A 17,479-nucleotide genomic window follows, 5' to 3' on the forward strand; every position below is an offset into this window, starting at 1 on the left:
GGGGGTTGTGGCCGCACGTGCGGGAGAGGGGAAATTTTGGGGCTTTTTGTTCTGCTAAAAAGGCACGTGCGGGACCTCAGGGCCGCACGTGCGGGGCCGACTGCCGCACGTGCGGGGCTCACAGCGGCACGTGCGGCTCATGCTGAAAAATACTGTTTGCTCCGTTTTGCGTGTAGAACCCTCCAATGTTGTCGGAATATGTATTTGATGCCTTTTAATATGTATAACTTCCTTCGAAGTAAAACGAAACAGAAAGTGATCTAATATGGAAAGGAAACTAAATTGTGTAAGATTGAATGTGTGCAGGGCACACTCCGGGAAGAACAAGCACATCATCTCAACACTGTGAGTAGTAGTATCATTATCTTCTTTACATATGTCTAATGATTTTCATTAGCATTTCGTTTACACGACTATGTTAATGTCTCAAGTACGCAACTATGATTAATGTTTCAAGTATGTATGATTCATGTATGTATGTTAATGTCCAAGCATGTTCCAAGTATGTAAAGAAAGGAATGGGAAAGATAAAATACCTTTATTCTATAAGACTCTGGGCCTACGGCCACTCAATATAAGCTATTATATATGAAACAAAGTGCTACACGGAACTAAGTGCTACGACGTGAGCCACCTCTAGAATCCGTGTGAGACACCTCTTGAGTTCGTATAAGTATACTTTCAAGGGCTTTATGCTACTTTCAAGGGCTTCAATGCCAACAAGTTACAAGGGCCTTGAGCCACACGTTTCAAGGGCCTTAGTGCCATATGTTATAAGGGCTTTGTGCCACCATGTTTAAGGGCCTTGTGCCACTATGTTCAAGGGCATTATGCCACCATGTTTAAGGGCTTCAAGCCGTTATGAATTAAGAATGTGATATGTCAAGCTTTTATGTTCAAGATTGGGCCTAAGGCCGTTATAAGATGAATACAGAATTAGGCTAACTTTGTAACCTCTGCATTTGCTCATATATTGATATAAGTCATGTTTCAAGTTGAGCATTGGTTCATTATGTATTACTATTCACTGAGCCAACTCACTCTCTGTTATGTCTGTTTCTGTAGGCAACCAACCAGGTGGTCAATCCTAACCTATGATGCCCAGTTCCTTTTGACAACCTTCGTGTATCCAAGCACTCACAAGGCCACCCATTTTGTGAAGTCTACTAAGATAATTGGCTTATTTCTTGGCTACCCTTCTAAGGTTGATTGTGTATAACTCCCGTAGTTTTTATTATATGCCCGACTACAAGGCTGGGTCTGTAAATGTATTTGTATATATGTACTGTCAAGAAGTATTTTTGGATTCTATCAATCTCTTATGGTGCATGTAATGTGTGAGATCCTGGCATGTTAGAAATAGCTCAATGGAATTTGTTTAATTTTGTATTCTTGTATGTTTTGTGCTTCCGTCAAGGCCCCATATGATATATATCTACCAGGTTATATGTCTGTTTCTGAAAGGGTCATGCCCGAACTTTTAGGGGCAAGTTGGGGGTGTGACAAGTGGTATCAGAGCACGAGTTGCTATCTCACACACGGGTCCATTGAGCTTTAGGGTGTCTAGAAAAGCTTTAGGCATCTTGCATGACATTCTGAAAGTATATGAAAAAGTGATGGCAACGATAAGTCTACTCTGATAATGTTAACACTTTTGAAATATGTCTATTATGTATAAATGATTATTGTGTAGGTAATGGTGAGGACAAGGACAGAAGATACAGAAGATGCTACTTCTGCACGGCTGGATAGAATGGAGAGAATGATTATGGAAATGGCGGAGACCCTACGGCAACAACAGCAACAGCCACAACAACCACCCCCACCACCGGTACCTCCACCGGTAGTACAAGATTTCCATGTTGAAGACCGGACTATCACCCTTACTAAGGAGTTTAAAAAGATGAAACCGCCATTCTTCAAAGGAGGAATAGAACCAATGAAAGCTGAGGCGTGGGTGTTGGGAATAGAGAAGTTATTCGAAGTCTTTCCTTGCACAGAAGCTCAGAAGGTGCAATTGGCTGCCTTTACTCTTGAGGATGAGGCACGCAGATGGTGGATGCTTACGAGGACTGTACACCAAGGGTTGACATGGGACAGATTTTTGGAATTGTTTTATGACAAGTACTTCCCTCAAAGCATGCGGGATAAGAAGGTAACGGAATTCGAAACTCTCAGGCAAGGGAACAAAACCGTCGCTGAATACGAAGCCCAATTTGCAGAATTGGCTCGGTTTGCACCCCATATGGTGGATACGGATTATAAGAAGGCGCGCAAATTTGAAGGGGGATTACGGAGCGCAATCTTGGATAAGGTTAACATGTTGAAGTTACCTACTTACGTTGATGTGTTGGAAAGAGCCGTTATAGCAGAAGGGAATCTCGCTACTCAGAGTCGAATTTCGGAATGGAAAGGGAAGAGGCAAAATACCCAATGGTCGAAGGGATCACCTACTCCACCAAACAAAAAGCAGACCTTAGGGAGTTCAAATACTTCTATCCCTAGTCAGGATTCAATACCGATTTGTCCGGAATGTGGGAAGAAGCATCGTGGAACGTGCTATCGGAAGTCTGGAGCCTGTTTCCAGTGTGGCAAGACGGGTCATTTGATCAAGGATTGCCCTCAAAGAAATCAACAAAGCAATAATAGAACCACTACAAGTTCAGCGGGGTCTGCACCAATTTCCAACACCAAGACAACTGTTAAACCTGCTAATAATAAAGACACTGCGAGACAAGGCAGGGTGTTCGCATTGGTTCCGGGAGATGTGCAAAATGTGGCAACAGTGGTGTCAGGTACATTTATCGTTCACGGTCATTTCGCTCATGTATTATTTGATTCTGGCTCCACCCACTCTTTTGTGTCGAAACTATTTGCTCCTAATTTAGATAAAACTGAAGAAAAACTGTCTTATATGTTGTGTGTATCTTCACCTTTGGGAAGTCCTATGATTTGTACCTCTATATATGCTGCTTGTGAACTCCAATTTGGGGATATCCGGGTGTATGCCAATCTGTTACCCCTTGATACGGCCTATTTTGATATTATTCTGGGAATGGACTGGTTAGGTGAATATAGTGCAACTATAGATTGTTTGACTAAACAAATCAGTTTCTACCCTCCGGGACAATCAGAGTCTACTTTTCAGGGACATGGAGTGACTTCTCCACCTTATTTAATTTCCGCAGCAAGGGCTTGTAAATTAATTCAGAAAGGGTGTCAGGGGTATTTATGCAGTGTTCTAGAGGGGCAAGTGGTGAATGGGAATACTGACGTGATCCCAGTTGTCTGTGAATTTCCGGATGTTTTTCCAGAAGAGTTACCAGGGCAGTTAATAGACCGTGAAATTGAGTTTACAATTGAAGTAGCACCGGGAACTCAACCCATTTCTAAGACTCCGTATAGAATGTCGCCAGTTGAGATGAAAGAATTGAAAATGCAGTTGCAAGATTTATTGGACAAGGGATTTATCCGCCCGAGTGTATCTCCGTGGGGTGCACCAGTTTTGTTTGTAAAGAAGAAGGATGGAACACTCCGGCTTTGTATCGATTACAGAGAACTTAACAAAGTTACTATCAAGAATAAGTATCTGTTGCCAAGAATTGATGACCTATTTGATCAGCTTCAAGGGGCACAGGTTTTTTCTAAGATTGATCTACGGTCTGGATACCATCAATTAAAAGTCAAGGCTGATGATGTTGAGAAGACAGCTTTTCGAACTCGGTACGGTCATTACGAATTTTTGGTCATGCCCTTTGGAGTTACTAATGCCCCAGCAGCCTTTATGGATTTGATGAACCGCGTTTTTAAGTCCTATCTGGATGAATTTGTGGTGGTCTTTATTGATGATATCCTTATTTATTCAAAGAATGTGGAAGCTCATGAAACCCATCTTCGCTTAGTTCTTCAAACCCTCAGGGAAAGGAAATTGTACGCAAAGCTTAAGAAATGTGAATTCTGGCTACTCGAGGTGGCATTTCCGGGGCATATTATCACAAAGGAAGGAGTTTCTGTTGATCCACACAAAATTGAGGCGATTGTGAAATGGCCGACTCCTACCAATGTGACTGAAGTGCGTAGCTTTATGGGGTTAGCTGGTTATTACAGGAGATTCGTTCAAGATTTTTCTAAAATTGCTGGACCACTTACACAATTGACTCGAAAGGGAGTTATATTTGAATGGTCAAAAGAGCGGGAATCTGCTTTCCAGGAATTGAAGATGAAATTAACCACAGCTCCAGTTCTGGCTTTACCGTCTGGCACCAAAGGGTTTGTAATTTACAGTGATGCGTCCCATAAAGGATTAGGGTGTGTGCTTACGCAAGGTGGAAGGGTTATCGCCTATGCTTCACGACAGCTTAAACCCCATGAAAAGAACTATCCCACGCATGATCTTGAGCTCGCGGCGGTGGTTTTTGCTTTAAAAATATGGCGGCACTATTTGTATGGTACTATCTGCGAAGTTTACACCGACCACAAAAGCCTTAAGTACCTTTTTACCCAGAAGGAATTGAACATGCGGCAGCGTCGGTGGTTAGAGTTAATTAAAGACTATGATTTACAGATCCATTATCATCCTGGTAAGGCCAACACGGTTGCAGATGCTCTTAGCCGGAAAAATATGGGAGATTTGGCCAACCTGTTTACGGAGCAAAGGGAATTGGTAAATGAATTGGGTAAAATGAGGGTGGAATTCAAGATACCTGGACAGGAAACAGTACTGGCAGCAGTAATGGCTCAACCGACTTTGCTTGAAGATATTAAGTCACATCAAATGGAGGATGACGTTCTAAAGAAGGTATGTGATGAATTGGAGACCAAGCCACAATCGGGGTTCAGTTTAATGGATTCGGTACTCAAATTGCAAGACCGAGTATGTGTTCCCAATGTGTTAGAACTTAAATGGAAATTGATGGAAGAAGCACACGCCTCAAGATTTTCCATGCATCCGGGAAGTACTAAAATGTATCGGGATTTGAAACAAAATTTTTGGTGGCCAAACATGAAAAAGGAGATTGCAGACTTCGTCTCTAAGTGCTTGCAGTGTCAGCAAGTGAAAGCAGAGCATCAAAGACCAGCGGGATTATTACAACCCCTTCCAATTCCGGAATGGAAGTGGGAGCACTTAACCATGGATTTCGTTGTGGGATTACCACGGACACCTCGGGGTACGAATTCTATATGGGTCATTGTCGACCGATTAACTAAGTCTGCTCACTTTCTGCCAGTGAAGACTCAGTACAATGCAGATAAACTGGCGGTCCTTTATGTGAATGAAATTGTAAGACTGAATGGCGTACCGGTCTCAATTGTATCGGATAGGGATCCAAAGTTCGTTTCCAGATTCTGGCAAAGTTTACAAGAAGCCATGGGTACAGAATTAAAATTCAACACAGCTTTCCATCCTCAGACTGATGGTCAATCCGAGAGAACAATACAAACTCTGGAAGATATGCTCCGGATGTGTGTGCTAGAATTTCACGAAAGTTGGGAAACCCATTTGCCACTAGTGGAGCTCGCATATAACAATAGTTACCACTCAAGTATTGCAATGGCACCCTATGAAGCTTTGTATGGAAGACCGTGTCGTTCTCCCGTATGTTGGGCTGAAGTTGGAGATAAATCCTTGCTAGGGCCTGAAATTGTTCAGCTGACAACTGAAAAAGTTAAAATTATTCAAGAAAGATTAAAAACGGCTCAAAGTAGACAAAAGAGTTATGCGGATAACCGACGGAGAGATTTGGAATTTGAAGTGGGCAGTCACGTCTTTATAAAAGTTACTCCGATGAAAGGCCATCCAAGATTCGGGAAAAGGGGTAAGTTAACGCCCCGCTACGTTGGTCCCTTTCAAATTCTGGAAAGGGTGGGTCTGGTAGCTTATCGGGTTGCCCTTCCGCCACATATGAGCCAAGTACATAATGTGTTTCATGTCTCTATGCTTCGGAGGTACCTTGCGGATCCGTCTCATGTTATTGATTATCACCAGATTGAACTAGATGATAAGTTAACTTATGAGGAGAAACCAATCCGCATTTTAGATCGGCAAATGAAACAATTACGAAACCGAGAAATTCCAATGGTAAAAGTGGAATGGCAGGAACATTACGGAACCGATGCAACCTGGGAAAAAGAAGAGGAAATGCAACATCAGTATCCACATCTGTTTCTACCCTAAGGTAAAACAAGTTTGGAGGACCAAACTTATTTAAGGGGGGGAGAGTGTAATAACTCGACCCTCGTACATGTTCTTTGTTATATTTTCGGATCCTATTTTGTGATTTTGAATGCTTATTGTGGAATCCTATGGGAAATTTAAATTAAGTAAACCATATGATTAAAGATGTCTATCTGTTCAATAAGAAAAGTATCTGTTACATGAGAATGCTTAGATCAGAAATTGGAAGCCTTAGAGGCTTAATTATCTGGAATTGATTTCACATATATAATCAGCATAATTTTTAAGTAATATTAAGCACTTCTGTGAAATTTCAATTTGGGGATGCTTAAACGATTAATTTTTGTCCCTATTCAAGCTTTATATATATACATGCTTATAAGAGTCTTATGACCTTAAGACTTAGCAAGTTTTCCATAGCATCTTCTTGAGAGAAAAGGGAAAAGGGGATGAGAGCAAGGAGGAATTGAGATTGAAGCTAAGGTGAATTCAACTTCCCTAATCTAATTCTCCTCCTCAATTTGAAGTGGTATGGTATGAGCTAAGTGTGATAAAAGTTTAGAAACATGTGTATATTGAAGACTTGGTATGATAATCCTACTATTTGTGCATGTTGGACAATTCAAGTTATTTGATTAAGAATTGCAATCCATGTTTATGCCATGTTTTGTGTATTTATGTATGTGGGTATAAAGTTAGGAGCTTCAAGAACAATGATATGTGGATGAACTTCTATGGTTGCTCCAAATCAATTGAGTTACACTCATGAACCCAATTCAAGTTAGATGAATTTTGGTGTGTTGTATGTATGATTAATATGTTGTTTTAGCCTTGATTTAACACCTTGAAGTTTCAATTTAGAGCCTTGGAAACACTCCTAAAAGAATGGAATTTTTTTAGCAAATTTCGGACTGGAAGTGCAGAATCGCCGCACGTGCGGGAGTCATGGCCGCACGTGCGGGAAGTGCTGCCGCACGTGCGGGGGTTGTGGCCGCACGTGCGGGAGAGGGGAAATTTTGGGGCTTTTTGTTCTGCTAAAAAGGCACGTGCGGGACCTCAGGGCCGCACGTGCGGGGCCGACTGCCGCACGTGCGGGGCTCACAGCCGCACGTGCGGCTCATGCTGAAAAATACTGTTTGCTCCGTTTTGCGTGTAGAACCCTCCAATGTTGTCAGAATATGTATTTGATGCCTTTTAATATGTATAACTTCCTTCGAAGTAAAACGAAACAGAAAGTGATCTAATATGGAAAGGAAACTAAATTGTGTAAGATTGAATGTGTGCAGGGCACACTCCGGGAAGAACAAGCATATCATCTCAACACTGTGAGTAGTAGTATCATTATCTTCTTTACATATGTCTAATGATTTTCATTAGCATTTCGTTTACACGACTATGTTAATGTCTCAAGTACGCAACTATGATTAATGTTTCAAGTATGTATGATTCATGTATGTATGTTAATGTCCAAGCATGTTCCAAGTATGTAAAGAAAGGAATGGGAAAGATAAAATACCTTTATTCTATAAGACTCTGGGCCTACAGCCACTCAATATAAGCTATTATGATATGAAACAAAGTGCTACACGGAACTAAGTGCTACGACGTGAGCCACCTCTAGAATCCGTGTGAGACACCTCTTGAGTTCGTATAAGTATACTTTCAAGGGCTTTATGCTACTTTCAAGGGCTTCAATGCCAACAAGTTACAAGGGCCTTGAGCCACACGTTTCAAGGGCCTTAGTGCCATATGTTATAAGGGCTTTGTGCCACCATGTTTAAGGGCCTTGTGCCACTATGTTCAAGGGCATTATGCCACCATGTTTAAGGGCTTCAAGCCGTTATGAATTAAGAATGTGATATGTCAAGCTTTTATGTTCAAGATTGGGCCTAAGGCCGTTATAAGATGAATATAGAATTAGGCTAACTTTGTAACCTCTGCATTTGCTCATATATTGATATAAGTCATGTTTCAAGTTGAGCATTGCTTCATTATGTATTACTATTCACTGAGCCAGCTCACTCTCTGTTATGTCTGTTTCTATAGGCAACCAACCAGGTGGTCAATCCTAACCTATGATGCCCGGTTCCTTTTGACAACCTTCGTGTATCCAAGCACTCACAAGGCCACCCATTTTGTGAAGTCTACTAAGATAATTGGCTTATTTCTTGGCTACCCTTCCAAGGTTGATTGTGTATAACTCCCGTAGTTTTTATTATATGCCCGACTACAGGGCTGGGTCTGTAAATGTATTTGTATATATGTACTGTCAAGAAGTATTTTTGGATTCTATCAATCTCTTATGGTGCATGTAATGTGTGAGATCCTGGCATGTTAGAAATAGCTCAATGGAATTTGTTTAATTTTGTATTCTTGTATGTTTTGTGCTTCCGTCAAGGCCCCATATGATATATATCTACCAGGTTATATGTCTGTTTCTGAAAGGGTCATGCCCGAACTTTTAGGGGCAAGTTGGGGGTGTGGCACTACCTTTAGCACATGGTGCCACCCTCACCATGTGGATAGTAGGCTGGAACTACCCCCACCATCTTCCTTTAGCATGTGGAGTGGGCTCGATCTAACAAATTTAATTTTTATTCTGAAGTATATATATCCTAATTTTAACTTGTCACTCATTGATAACTCAAAAATCTACTTCAGATACAATCAACCAAGAAGAATTTTAGTAGAAAAATCACAATTTTATTGACCAAGATATTCGACGTATGGATGAAAATCACTATCTGAAGAATCAAAGATTCATTTTTATAATACTTGAACTTCCCTTTCTTCTCAGATCAAGAATTTACATCTGGGTGACTCCCTATTCTGGCCCCCCACACTGCATTTTTCCATACCCCAACAACAAATTGTCTTCCCCTTGCCATGGCTGCTTCCACCCTGACTCCGCCCCCTTCATGATTGTTTATTTTTGCCTCGTTTCTGCCACCATTGCCATTGCCCTCATTTTTTGCTATGCCCAATTGAGTCATACTAGTAACTGCAGTTTTTGAACCATGCATCTACTTATATCCTAAGGCTTGTTTTTACTATCTCAAAATCCATTTTAACATTGGTTCAAAGACCAAAATCAAAACCAAAACCAACAAAAAAATCTGTTTCAACAACAAATAATCCACACCATGTAGACACTTGGTAGAAAATTCACTATTTATTTTAAAATTCACCAATGCATGTGAATGAAAATCACAAATCTCAATATCCATATTTACATAACTTCACCAATGTATGCAAGCAAAATCACTATTCTCTTTGAAATTCACCAATGTGATTATGAAAATCAAAATCCCAAATGATGGAGGCATCAATGGTATACTAATTGGGAGCTATTTTCCATAATTTTTAGCTGCTTTGCTTTCTTATAGGTTAAAAAATATATATGTCTTGCCGATCAAAAAAAATATATGTCTTATAAATAAATAAAAAGTTTGTTAGAAGAAAAGGCCATCAGTAAAACATGCAGCTAGCAAACCCACTGAATTATGAACCATTCAACTTGCTCACATTAAAGCTCTACACATCAAGGCTTGTTTTACCAACTCAAAAAACAAAACAAAACAAAACACAAAGAATCCATTTGAGACAGAAACAAATAATCCAAACCATATGTAACTATGAAAATTCACTATTTACTTTGAACTTCACCAGTATGTATGTGAATGAAGGTTCTGAAAAGCGGTTGTGATCACCGTAACGGTGGCAGTGACGCGGTTGCGGTTGCGGGATATAAAGGTCATAGCGTAACGGTTGCGGTAACCGGAACTGTTAATTTTTTTATTTTTCGCACAATTTGAAAAAAACTTGCCGATACGCAAATTTTTTTCCCATAATCATATTTATTGGGTTTTAAAATAAATATTGATCAATTTTTGTAATTTTTTAAGTGTGATCCAATATATTTCATATTTTTAAATAACTATAAACTGAGTTTTTTACATTTTATTTTAATAATTAATGACTTTATATGTCATAAATCCATATTAAGCTTGTGGAAAAAAAAATTTTGGATTTAGATGTATAAAATTATTATTTTAATTATTATACTTGTGAAAGCATATGCAAATTTTAACCTGAATAGTTTAAAAAAATAAATTATACATGCTAATGTAATCATATAAAAATTGAAAAATAAATTATAAAGAAAAAAAATTTGAGTTTGGATCACTTGAATATTCATTCTCTTTTTGAATAACATGTAAATAAAAATAAAATAAAATAATCAACAAAAATTGACACAAATAGTTTTTAAAATAATAAGCTTTTCGAGTTTTGATTTTTTTTTTTACTTTTATAAAATATAAAATTAATTAATTATAACATAAATAGTTTTTAAAATAATAACTTGTAAAAAAATATCTTATAAAATATCATTGGAATTTTAAACACACGGACCTACACATAATATAATAAAGATAACTACTGATTTTAAATAAAGATAATATTAAAGGTCATTCTCTTTTATTAAATTATAAAGGTTCTAGTGAAAGTGGAAAGGGCAACAGAGAGAGTTTTAAATAATAAATACATAAATGCCATTACATTATAATAAAGACTAGTCATTCTGAAGAAGTCAAAGAGCCTCACTCCTCTACACCCAAAGATATATAGAGAGAGATAGAGACAACCCAACAAGAGAGAGAGAAAATAGAGAGACAAAGAACACGGTAGAGAGAGAGAGGATGAAAGATACCTGCAAAACCCTAAACATTGAAGATCGCAGCCCAGATTTCTTCTAATTTCGAATTGTACTACAATCATATGAGCGAAAGAATTGTATCTCTCGGTATATATCTTTGATTCGAAGCATTTAAGCCAAGTTTCCTTTGTTTCCCATTTCTCCTTTTATTTTTTTGGTAATCTAGTTAGGCTTCTCTGGAAATAAATGTTCAGTGCACAAGATGCACACTTAAGGCGTTCAACCTAGACCTATTTCTCCAATTTTTAGCTTCTTTTTTTTTTTGGCTTTTTTCGAAAGAAACGGTTCTGAACTTTTACGTAACGGGCCATTATGGTCGTTACGACACCGTTACGGCCGCTACAGTCAACACACCTGTAAATCTCAATCACACCACAAAAACAAGGGTAACACGTAGTGCCTACGGCCTTAAGTGTGCATCTTGTGCACTGAACATTTATTTCCAAGGAGACCTAACTGGATTACCAAAAAAATAAAGGAAAAATGGGAAACAAAGGGAACTTGGCTTAAATGATTCGAATCAAAGATACATATCGAGAGATACAATTCTTTCGCTCATATGATTGAAGTACAATTCGAAATTTGAAGAAATCTGGGCTGCGATCTTCGATGTTTAGGGTTTTGCAGGTATCTTTCGTCCTCTCTGTCTTTCTACCGTGTTCTCTATCTCTCTATTTTTTTCTTTCTCATTGGGTTGTCTCTATCTCTCTCTATATATCTTTGGATATAGAGGAGTGAGGCTCTTTGACTTCTTATTGACTAGTCTTTATTATAATATAATGGCATTTATGTATTTATTATTTAAAGCTCTCTCTGTTGCTTTTTCCAACTTTCACTATAACCTTCATAATTTAATAAAAGAGAATGGCCTTTAATATTATCTTTATTTAAAATCAATAGCTATCTTTTTATATTATGTATAGATCTGTGTGTTTAAAATTTCAATGACATTTTGTAAGATATTTTTTTACAAGTTATTATTTTAAAATCTATTTATGTTATAATTAATTAATTTTATATTTTATAAAAGTAAAAAAAAATCAAAACTCAAAAAGTTTATTATTTTAAAAACTATTTGTGTCAAGTTTTGTTGATTAGTGTATTTTATTTTTATTTACAGGTTATTCAAAAAGAGAATGAATATTCAAGTGATCCAAACTCAAAAAAAAAAAATTCTTTATAATTTATTTTTTAATTTTTATATGATTATATTAGCATGTATAATTTATTTTTTAAAACTATTCAAGTTAAAATTTGCATATGCTTCCACAAGTATAATAATTAAAAATAATAATTTTATACATCTAAATCCAATAAATAAAAAAAATTGCCGCAGGCGTAATATGGATTTATGACATATAAAGTCATCAATTATTGAAATAAAATGTAAAAAACTCAATTTATAGTGACTTAAAATTATAAAATATATTGGATCATACTTAAAAAATTACAAAAAATTGATCAATATTTATTTTAAAACCCAATAAATATGATTAAGGAAAAAAATATGCGTATCGGTAAGTTTTTTCAAATTGTGCGAAAAATAAAAAAATTCACGGTTCTTGCTACCGCAACCGTTACGCTACGGCTTTTACACCCCGCAACCGCAATCGCGTCACTGCCACCGTTACGGCGACCACAACCGCTTTTTAGAACCTTGAATGTAATGTATGTAAAATCACAATTTACTATGAGCTTCAACAATGTAATTATGAAAAAACACAATCACAGATTATGATAGACATCAAGAGTTCACTAATTGGGAGCTATATTGACATTTCCTCCCAAGCACTGTTTGTCACTTGTAAGAATTCCTACAGTGCCATGACTACCCTGGTTTTTCCCTGTCCAATAGTAACTTGTCCTCCTCTTTGTGGTGCTACCACTTAATGAGGACTCAACCCTACATGAATGTCGCTACTTGCACGATCACCCCAATAATCGCCCCCCTCGCCATCATTTTCAGCACTACCCAATCGACCACTCTGACTAATAGTCACATAAGCATCCTCTTCTCTTTTCACACATTCAATAAGGAAGTGCCCCTCGTGTAAAGGCTAGACCGGTTTGTAGTACCTAATTGCATCCATGTCTTGCAACCTGTGCTTATTCACAAACCCCTTCCACCTATCCATAACTATGTAGGCATCGTGCAAATCAACGAAAACGATTGTCATGGGCCAATCCTTGTTTTGAGCATCAGTGAAGTGCAATGTTCTTCCACGAGGGATCTCAATTGTAGGGAAATGATTTATTACATCTTCCTTGGGAATGATGAGGATGAAGCTAGAGGGAGGGATCAATTGCAGCTCGAACAAGAAATTTTCAGACTTGAATTCAAGAGGGTTGTCTGTCTTGGCTTTTCCTCTTTTGACATGCTGAAGCAGGAAATGCCATTCATGTAAACACGAGAGAGGTTTGTAGAAGCAAATCACATCCATGGCTTCCAAATTGTGCCTAATGACAAACCTATGCCACCCTTTTGCAATGAAAGAGGCACCAAATGAGCGAATGTAGATGAATGCCATGTTCCAGTTCTGGTTTTGAGTGTCGGAAATTTCAATCTGGACCTCATAAATTGGTATAATAGTCGATGCACAAGGGAAATGCTTTATACTATTTTCTTGGGAATGTAGAGCATGCCTTGTTCAACGTCTCTTTGATCCAACTCTAACTCAAAGAGAAAAACACTACTATTGAATTCATCATCCGTGTCTTGTAGCTCCTGCTTGGCCCTCTCGGATGAGCATGAGCCTCTTCTACAAAGGGGAAAAAATGAAATACTAAATCAATTGAACATGTATGAGCAATGTTTTACAATCAGATTGAATATTGAAACTGTTATGCAAAAATCGAATGGTTCCCAATCACAAAACATCCGTAGAAGGGAAAAATTGGAATGAAAAACCCATAATTTTTTATTCAAGAAATTAAAGAAGAACTCTTACGCTGTATTTGGCTGGGGGCATTTGGGAAGTGATTCAGAAAACTAAAAGGAAGAGGTGTGTGAAATTAAGTGAAACATAAGTATAATTTATTCACGTTTCACCTATATTTTCCCTTTCCCTTTCCAAATTTCTGCCCAAATCTAGTAACCAATCACAGAATTTGGGAAGGGATTTAGAAAGAGAAAAGGGAAAGGGAAAAGGTGGATGAAATTAGGTGAAATACTTTGTCCTTTTTCTTTTCCTTTTCCTTTTCCTTTTCCTTTTCCAAATCCCTTCCCAAATCTTCCAACCAAACACAGCCTTAAAGACTCAGTTTCTTGGTGAAAAACTAGTTACCCAAATTTTGATTGCAAGATAACATCTTGGCCAGCGTCATCACAACCTTGTTTCATACTCAAATTTTTAGAGGGTAAAACAACATTTCCTTGTGCTTTGACATAATCAATCAGGTAATGGTTGTTGTGTAATCTTGGAATTGGCTCGTAGAAACGAATCATTGTTGGAAAATGGCTTTGTAAAATCCTTATTTTTTGCTAACTTTGAGCATTAATTAAGGTGAGACCCAAGCATTATATTTAATGTTTTTTATTGGATTCATGTTTAATGTCACATAGTGAATAAAACCGTGTATTTGGTTGCTCAAAACCATTTCTGGATGAATGAGAATTCAACGCACATTTTCGGGTTTGCGGTAATGTATTTTGGTAGGTTTACTACACATTTGTGAGATGTGCTTGTCCCACATTGGAAAAGCTAGAGGAATTGTTTGGGTTTATAAACCTTACCTTTGGATACTTGGGATGGTCCCCAAGGGGTACCCAAGTTTGTGGAAGGGTGAGGTTATGGGTGAAGTGGGCTAAACTCATTGATGCGCGCGTCGCCGCCATCCATCCAGTTGGTCAGGCGGGCTTGGCTTGGGCGCGGGTGCGTGGTGTGAGGTTGGGTTGGGCTTGTGTGGCCCAATACTTATCTTTTTCGGATCAAAAACTTTTTTATTTTATTTATTTATTTTTTTTAATTTTGATTTCAAAATTCAAAAGAAAGTTAGTCCAGATTTTTTCCACCCAAACAGGTTCATACCTGTTCATTCCAAAATCGGACAGATCTGTATTTGTTCAAACAGTCCGAACAGATTTGTTCAAACAGTCCAAACAGGTCGGGTTTTTTGGTTATTGAATCTGTCCGAACAGGTTCATATCAGTTGGCACCTATTCGGAAAAGCCACTTCCACTTTTATAAATAGTTGGCCATCCAACAATTCTTTCAATCCAGTTTTTTGAGAGCATTTCTTCCTTTCTCCTTCAAGTCGTCCTCTTGTCTTTCTGCATTTTTTCTACATTTAATTTTAGAAAGAAAAAGAAAGAGTTACAACATAATTTTGGTTCGCAAGGCTTGGTTTTTAGTCCTGCAAAATTCAAGTGTTAGTCGTTGCATCCTGGGAAGTGGACGCTATTTTAACTTGAAGCACCGAAGCGAGGGCGAAATCTACTTTAAGGAGATTGTGTCCAACACAAGCCTCGACATTATTTTCTATAAGCTTTTAATTCCGGAAATAATTTATATAATTATTTTTTTGAATTATTTATTTTATTTTTTATTTAATTTATACATATTGTTTACACACATACACCACTGTGGGTATAACAATCTTAAAGGACATTTTTTTTTAATTTTTTTTTTATTTCTGCGATAGACGGACAAATATTTTGTTTTGAGAAATTAAATAGTAGTAATATAATATTTAATTTATTAAATAGTAGTAATGTACTGTTTAATGATTTCTTTGATAACATAGTAGTAATATACTGTTTATCATTGGAATTTTGTTGCAAAATATTATTTTGTTTGTTTTGTGTGTAAATTCTTTTTTGTATAAATTTGTGATTGGTTTATTATTTTTATTTCATCAGAATTATGACAACTGAAATTAACAGTACTGAAACTATTATTACTCAAACCCCCACACCTGTTGTGCCAGTGATAACTTCGACAGTACCGGTAAATTATGGGGAGAAGCCAGAAAAATTCAATGGAAATGATTTTAAAAGATGGCAACAAAAAATGATATTTTATCTTACGACATTGAATTTGGCTCACTTCACTCATGAAAAAGCCTCGGCACTGAACGAGGGAGAGACTAACCGGCAAGTGGTTTCCGCAGTCGATGCATGGAAACATGGTAATTTTCTGTGTCGAAATTATATCCTCAACAAGTTGAACAATACACGGTACAATGTGTATAGTCTCAAAAGCATTGCTAAAGAACTGTGGGAATCACTATATCATAAATATAAGACAAAGGACACCGGTACAAAGAAATTTGTTATCGGCCATTTTCTAGATTTTAAAATGATGAATTCCAAGACGGTTATTAGCCAGGTTCAAGATCTCCAATTAATTTTCTATGACATACATGCGGAAGGGATGGTTCTCAGTGAATCTTTTCAAGTAGCGGCAATCATTGAAAAATTGCCACCATCTTGGAAAGAATTCAAGAATTATCTAAAGCATAAGTGCAAGGAGATGAAATTGGAGGAACTAATTGTGTGACTCAGAATTGAGGAGGACAACCGTGGTTCCGACAAGAAGTCAGGAAACCATGTCATGCAGGCTAAAGCAAATGTTGTGGAACATATACATGGGCCAAAGTTCAACAACCAGAAACGAAAGCATGATGGCAATGGTCCCAAACAAGGATCCACTAGTAAGATCAAAGGGATCAACAACGAGTTCAACAAGAGATTCAAAGGCAAGTGCTTTGTGTGCGGCAAAGATGGACATCGCGCTAAGGATTGTCACGTTCGCAAGGACGGAGGGAGTTTAAGCAAAAAGCCAGCACAAGCCAACATAGCCGAGGATTTTTATCTTTCTGATGGAGTGGCAGACATCAATCTTGCTGCAGTAGCCTCTGAAGCAAATTTGGTGGGTAATCCCAAGGAATGGTAGGTGGATACTGGAGCAACCCGCCATATCTGTGCAAATAAGAAGATGTTCACAACATACAAAGTGGTGGAAAGTGGGGAACATCTTTTTATGGGAAACTCCTCTACATCAACTGTAGAAGGACAAGGAAAAGGAAAGAACTCACTCTTAACAATGTACTCCATGTGCCAGAGATTCGCAAGAATTTGATTTATGGGTCACTGTTGATCAAGAATAGGTTTAAATTAGTCTTTGAATTTGATAAAGTTGTACTCTCCAAGAGTGGAATGTATGTGGGGCGAGGTTACATGAGTGATGGGCTTTTTAAGCTCAATGTAAATATTGTTGTACCTAATTTGGCTTTTAATAATAAGAACACACCTTTTGTTTATATTGCCGAGTCTTCTTTTTTATGGCATAGTAGATTAGGACATGTTAATTTTAATTCTTTGCATAGACTTGTTGCTTTAGAATGTTTACCAAACTTAGAATTTGATCCTAATCATAAATGTGAGATTTGTGTTGAGGAAAAACTCACTAAGGCATCATTTAATAAAGTTAAAAGAAGTACTGAACCTCTAAGTTTAATTCGCACAAATATCTGTGATTTAAATTTTGTTCAAACTAGAAGAGGTAATAAGTACTTTATTACCTTTATTGATGATTGCACTCGATATTGCTATGTTTACTTATTGAGAAGTAAAGATGAAGCCGTAG

At 37.5% G+C, this 17,479-nt stretch overlaps 1 protein-coding gene across 1 annotated transcript; it reads left to right on the forward strand.

Moving 5' to 3' along the window:
• The first annotated feature begins 1,939 nt into the window (after positions 1-1,939).
• LOC145806965 (uncharacterized) lies at positions 1,940-16,786 on the forward strand. The gene is made up of 6 exons (XM_082904843.1): positions 1,940-4,802; positions 4,923-5,296; positions 5,533-5,543; positions 5,686-6,150; positions 15,751-15,838; positions 16,406-16,786. The coding sequence occupies exons 1-6, from the start codon at positions 1,940-1,942 to the stop codon at positions 16,784-16,786; spliced, it is 4,182 nt and encodes a 1,393-aa protein (XP_082760969.1).
• Positions 16,787-17,479: the final 693 nt, after the last annotated feature.

The sequence above is a fragment of the Camellia sinensis genome, chromosome 14 (assembly GCF_055761805.1).
Source record: "Camellia sinensis isolate YWXY chromosome 14, ASM5576180v1, whole genome shotgun sequence".
NCBI lineage: Eukaryota > Viridiplantae > Streptophyta > Magnoliopsida > Ericales > Theaceae > Camellia > Camellia sinensis.

Coding starts and splice junctions, on each gene's coding strand:
- LOC145806965 (XM_082904843.1), top strand. CDS start 1,940: ATGAAAGCTGAGGCGTGGGTGTTGGGAATAGAGAAGTTATTCGAAGTC. Junction 6,151..15,750: donor GAAGAGGAAATGCAACATCA/GTATCCACATCT, acceptor TTATTTCATCAG/AATTATGACAACTGAAATTA. Junction 15,839..16,405: donor TGATAACTTCGACAGTACCG/GTAAATTATGGG, acceptor AGAATTGAGGAG/GACAACCGTGGTTCCGACAA.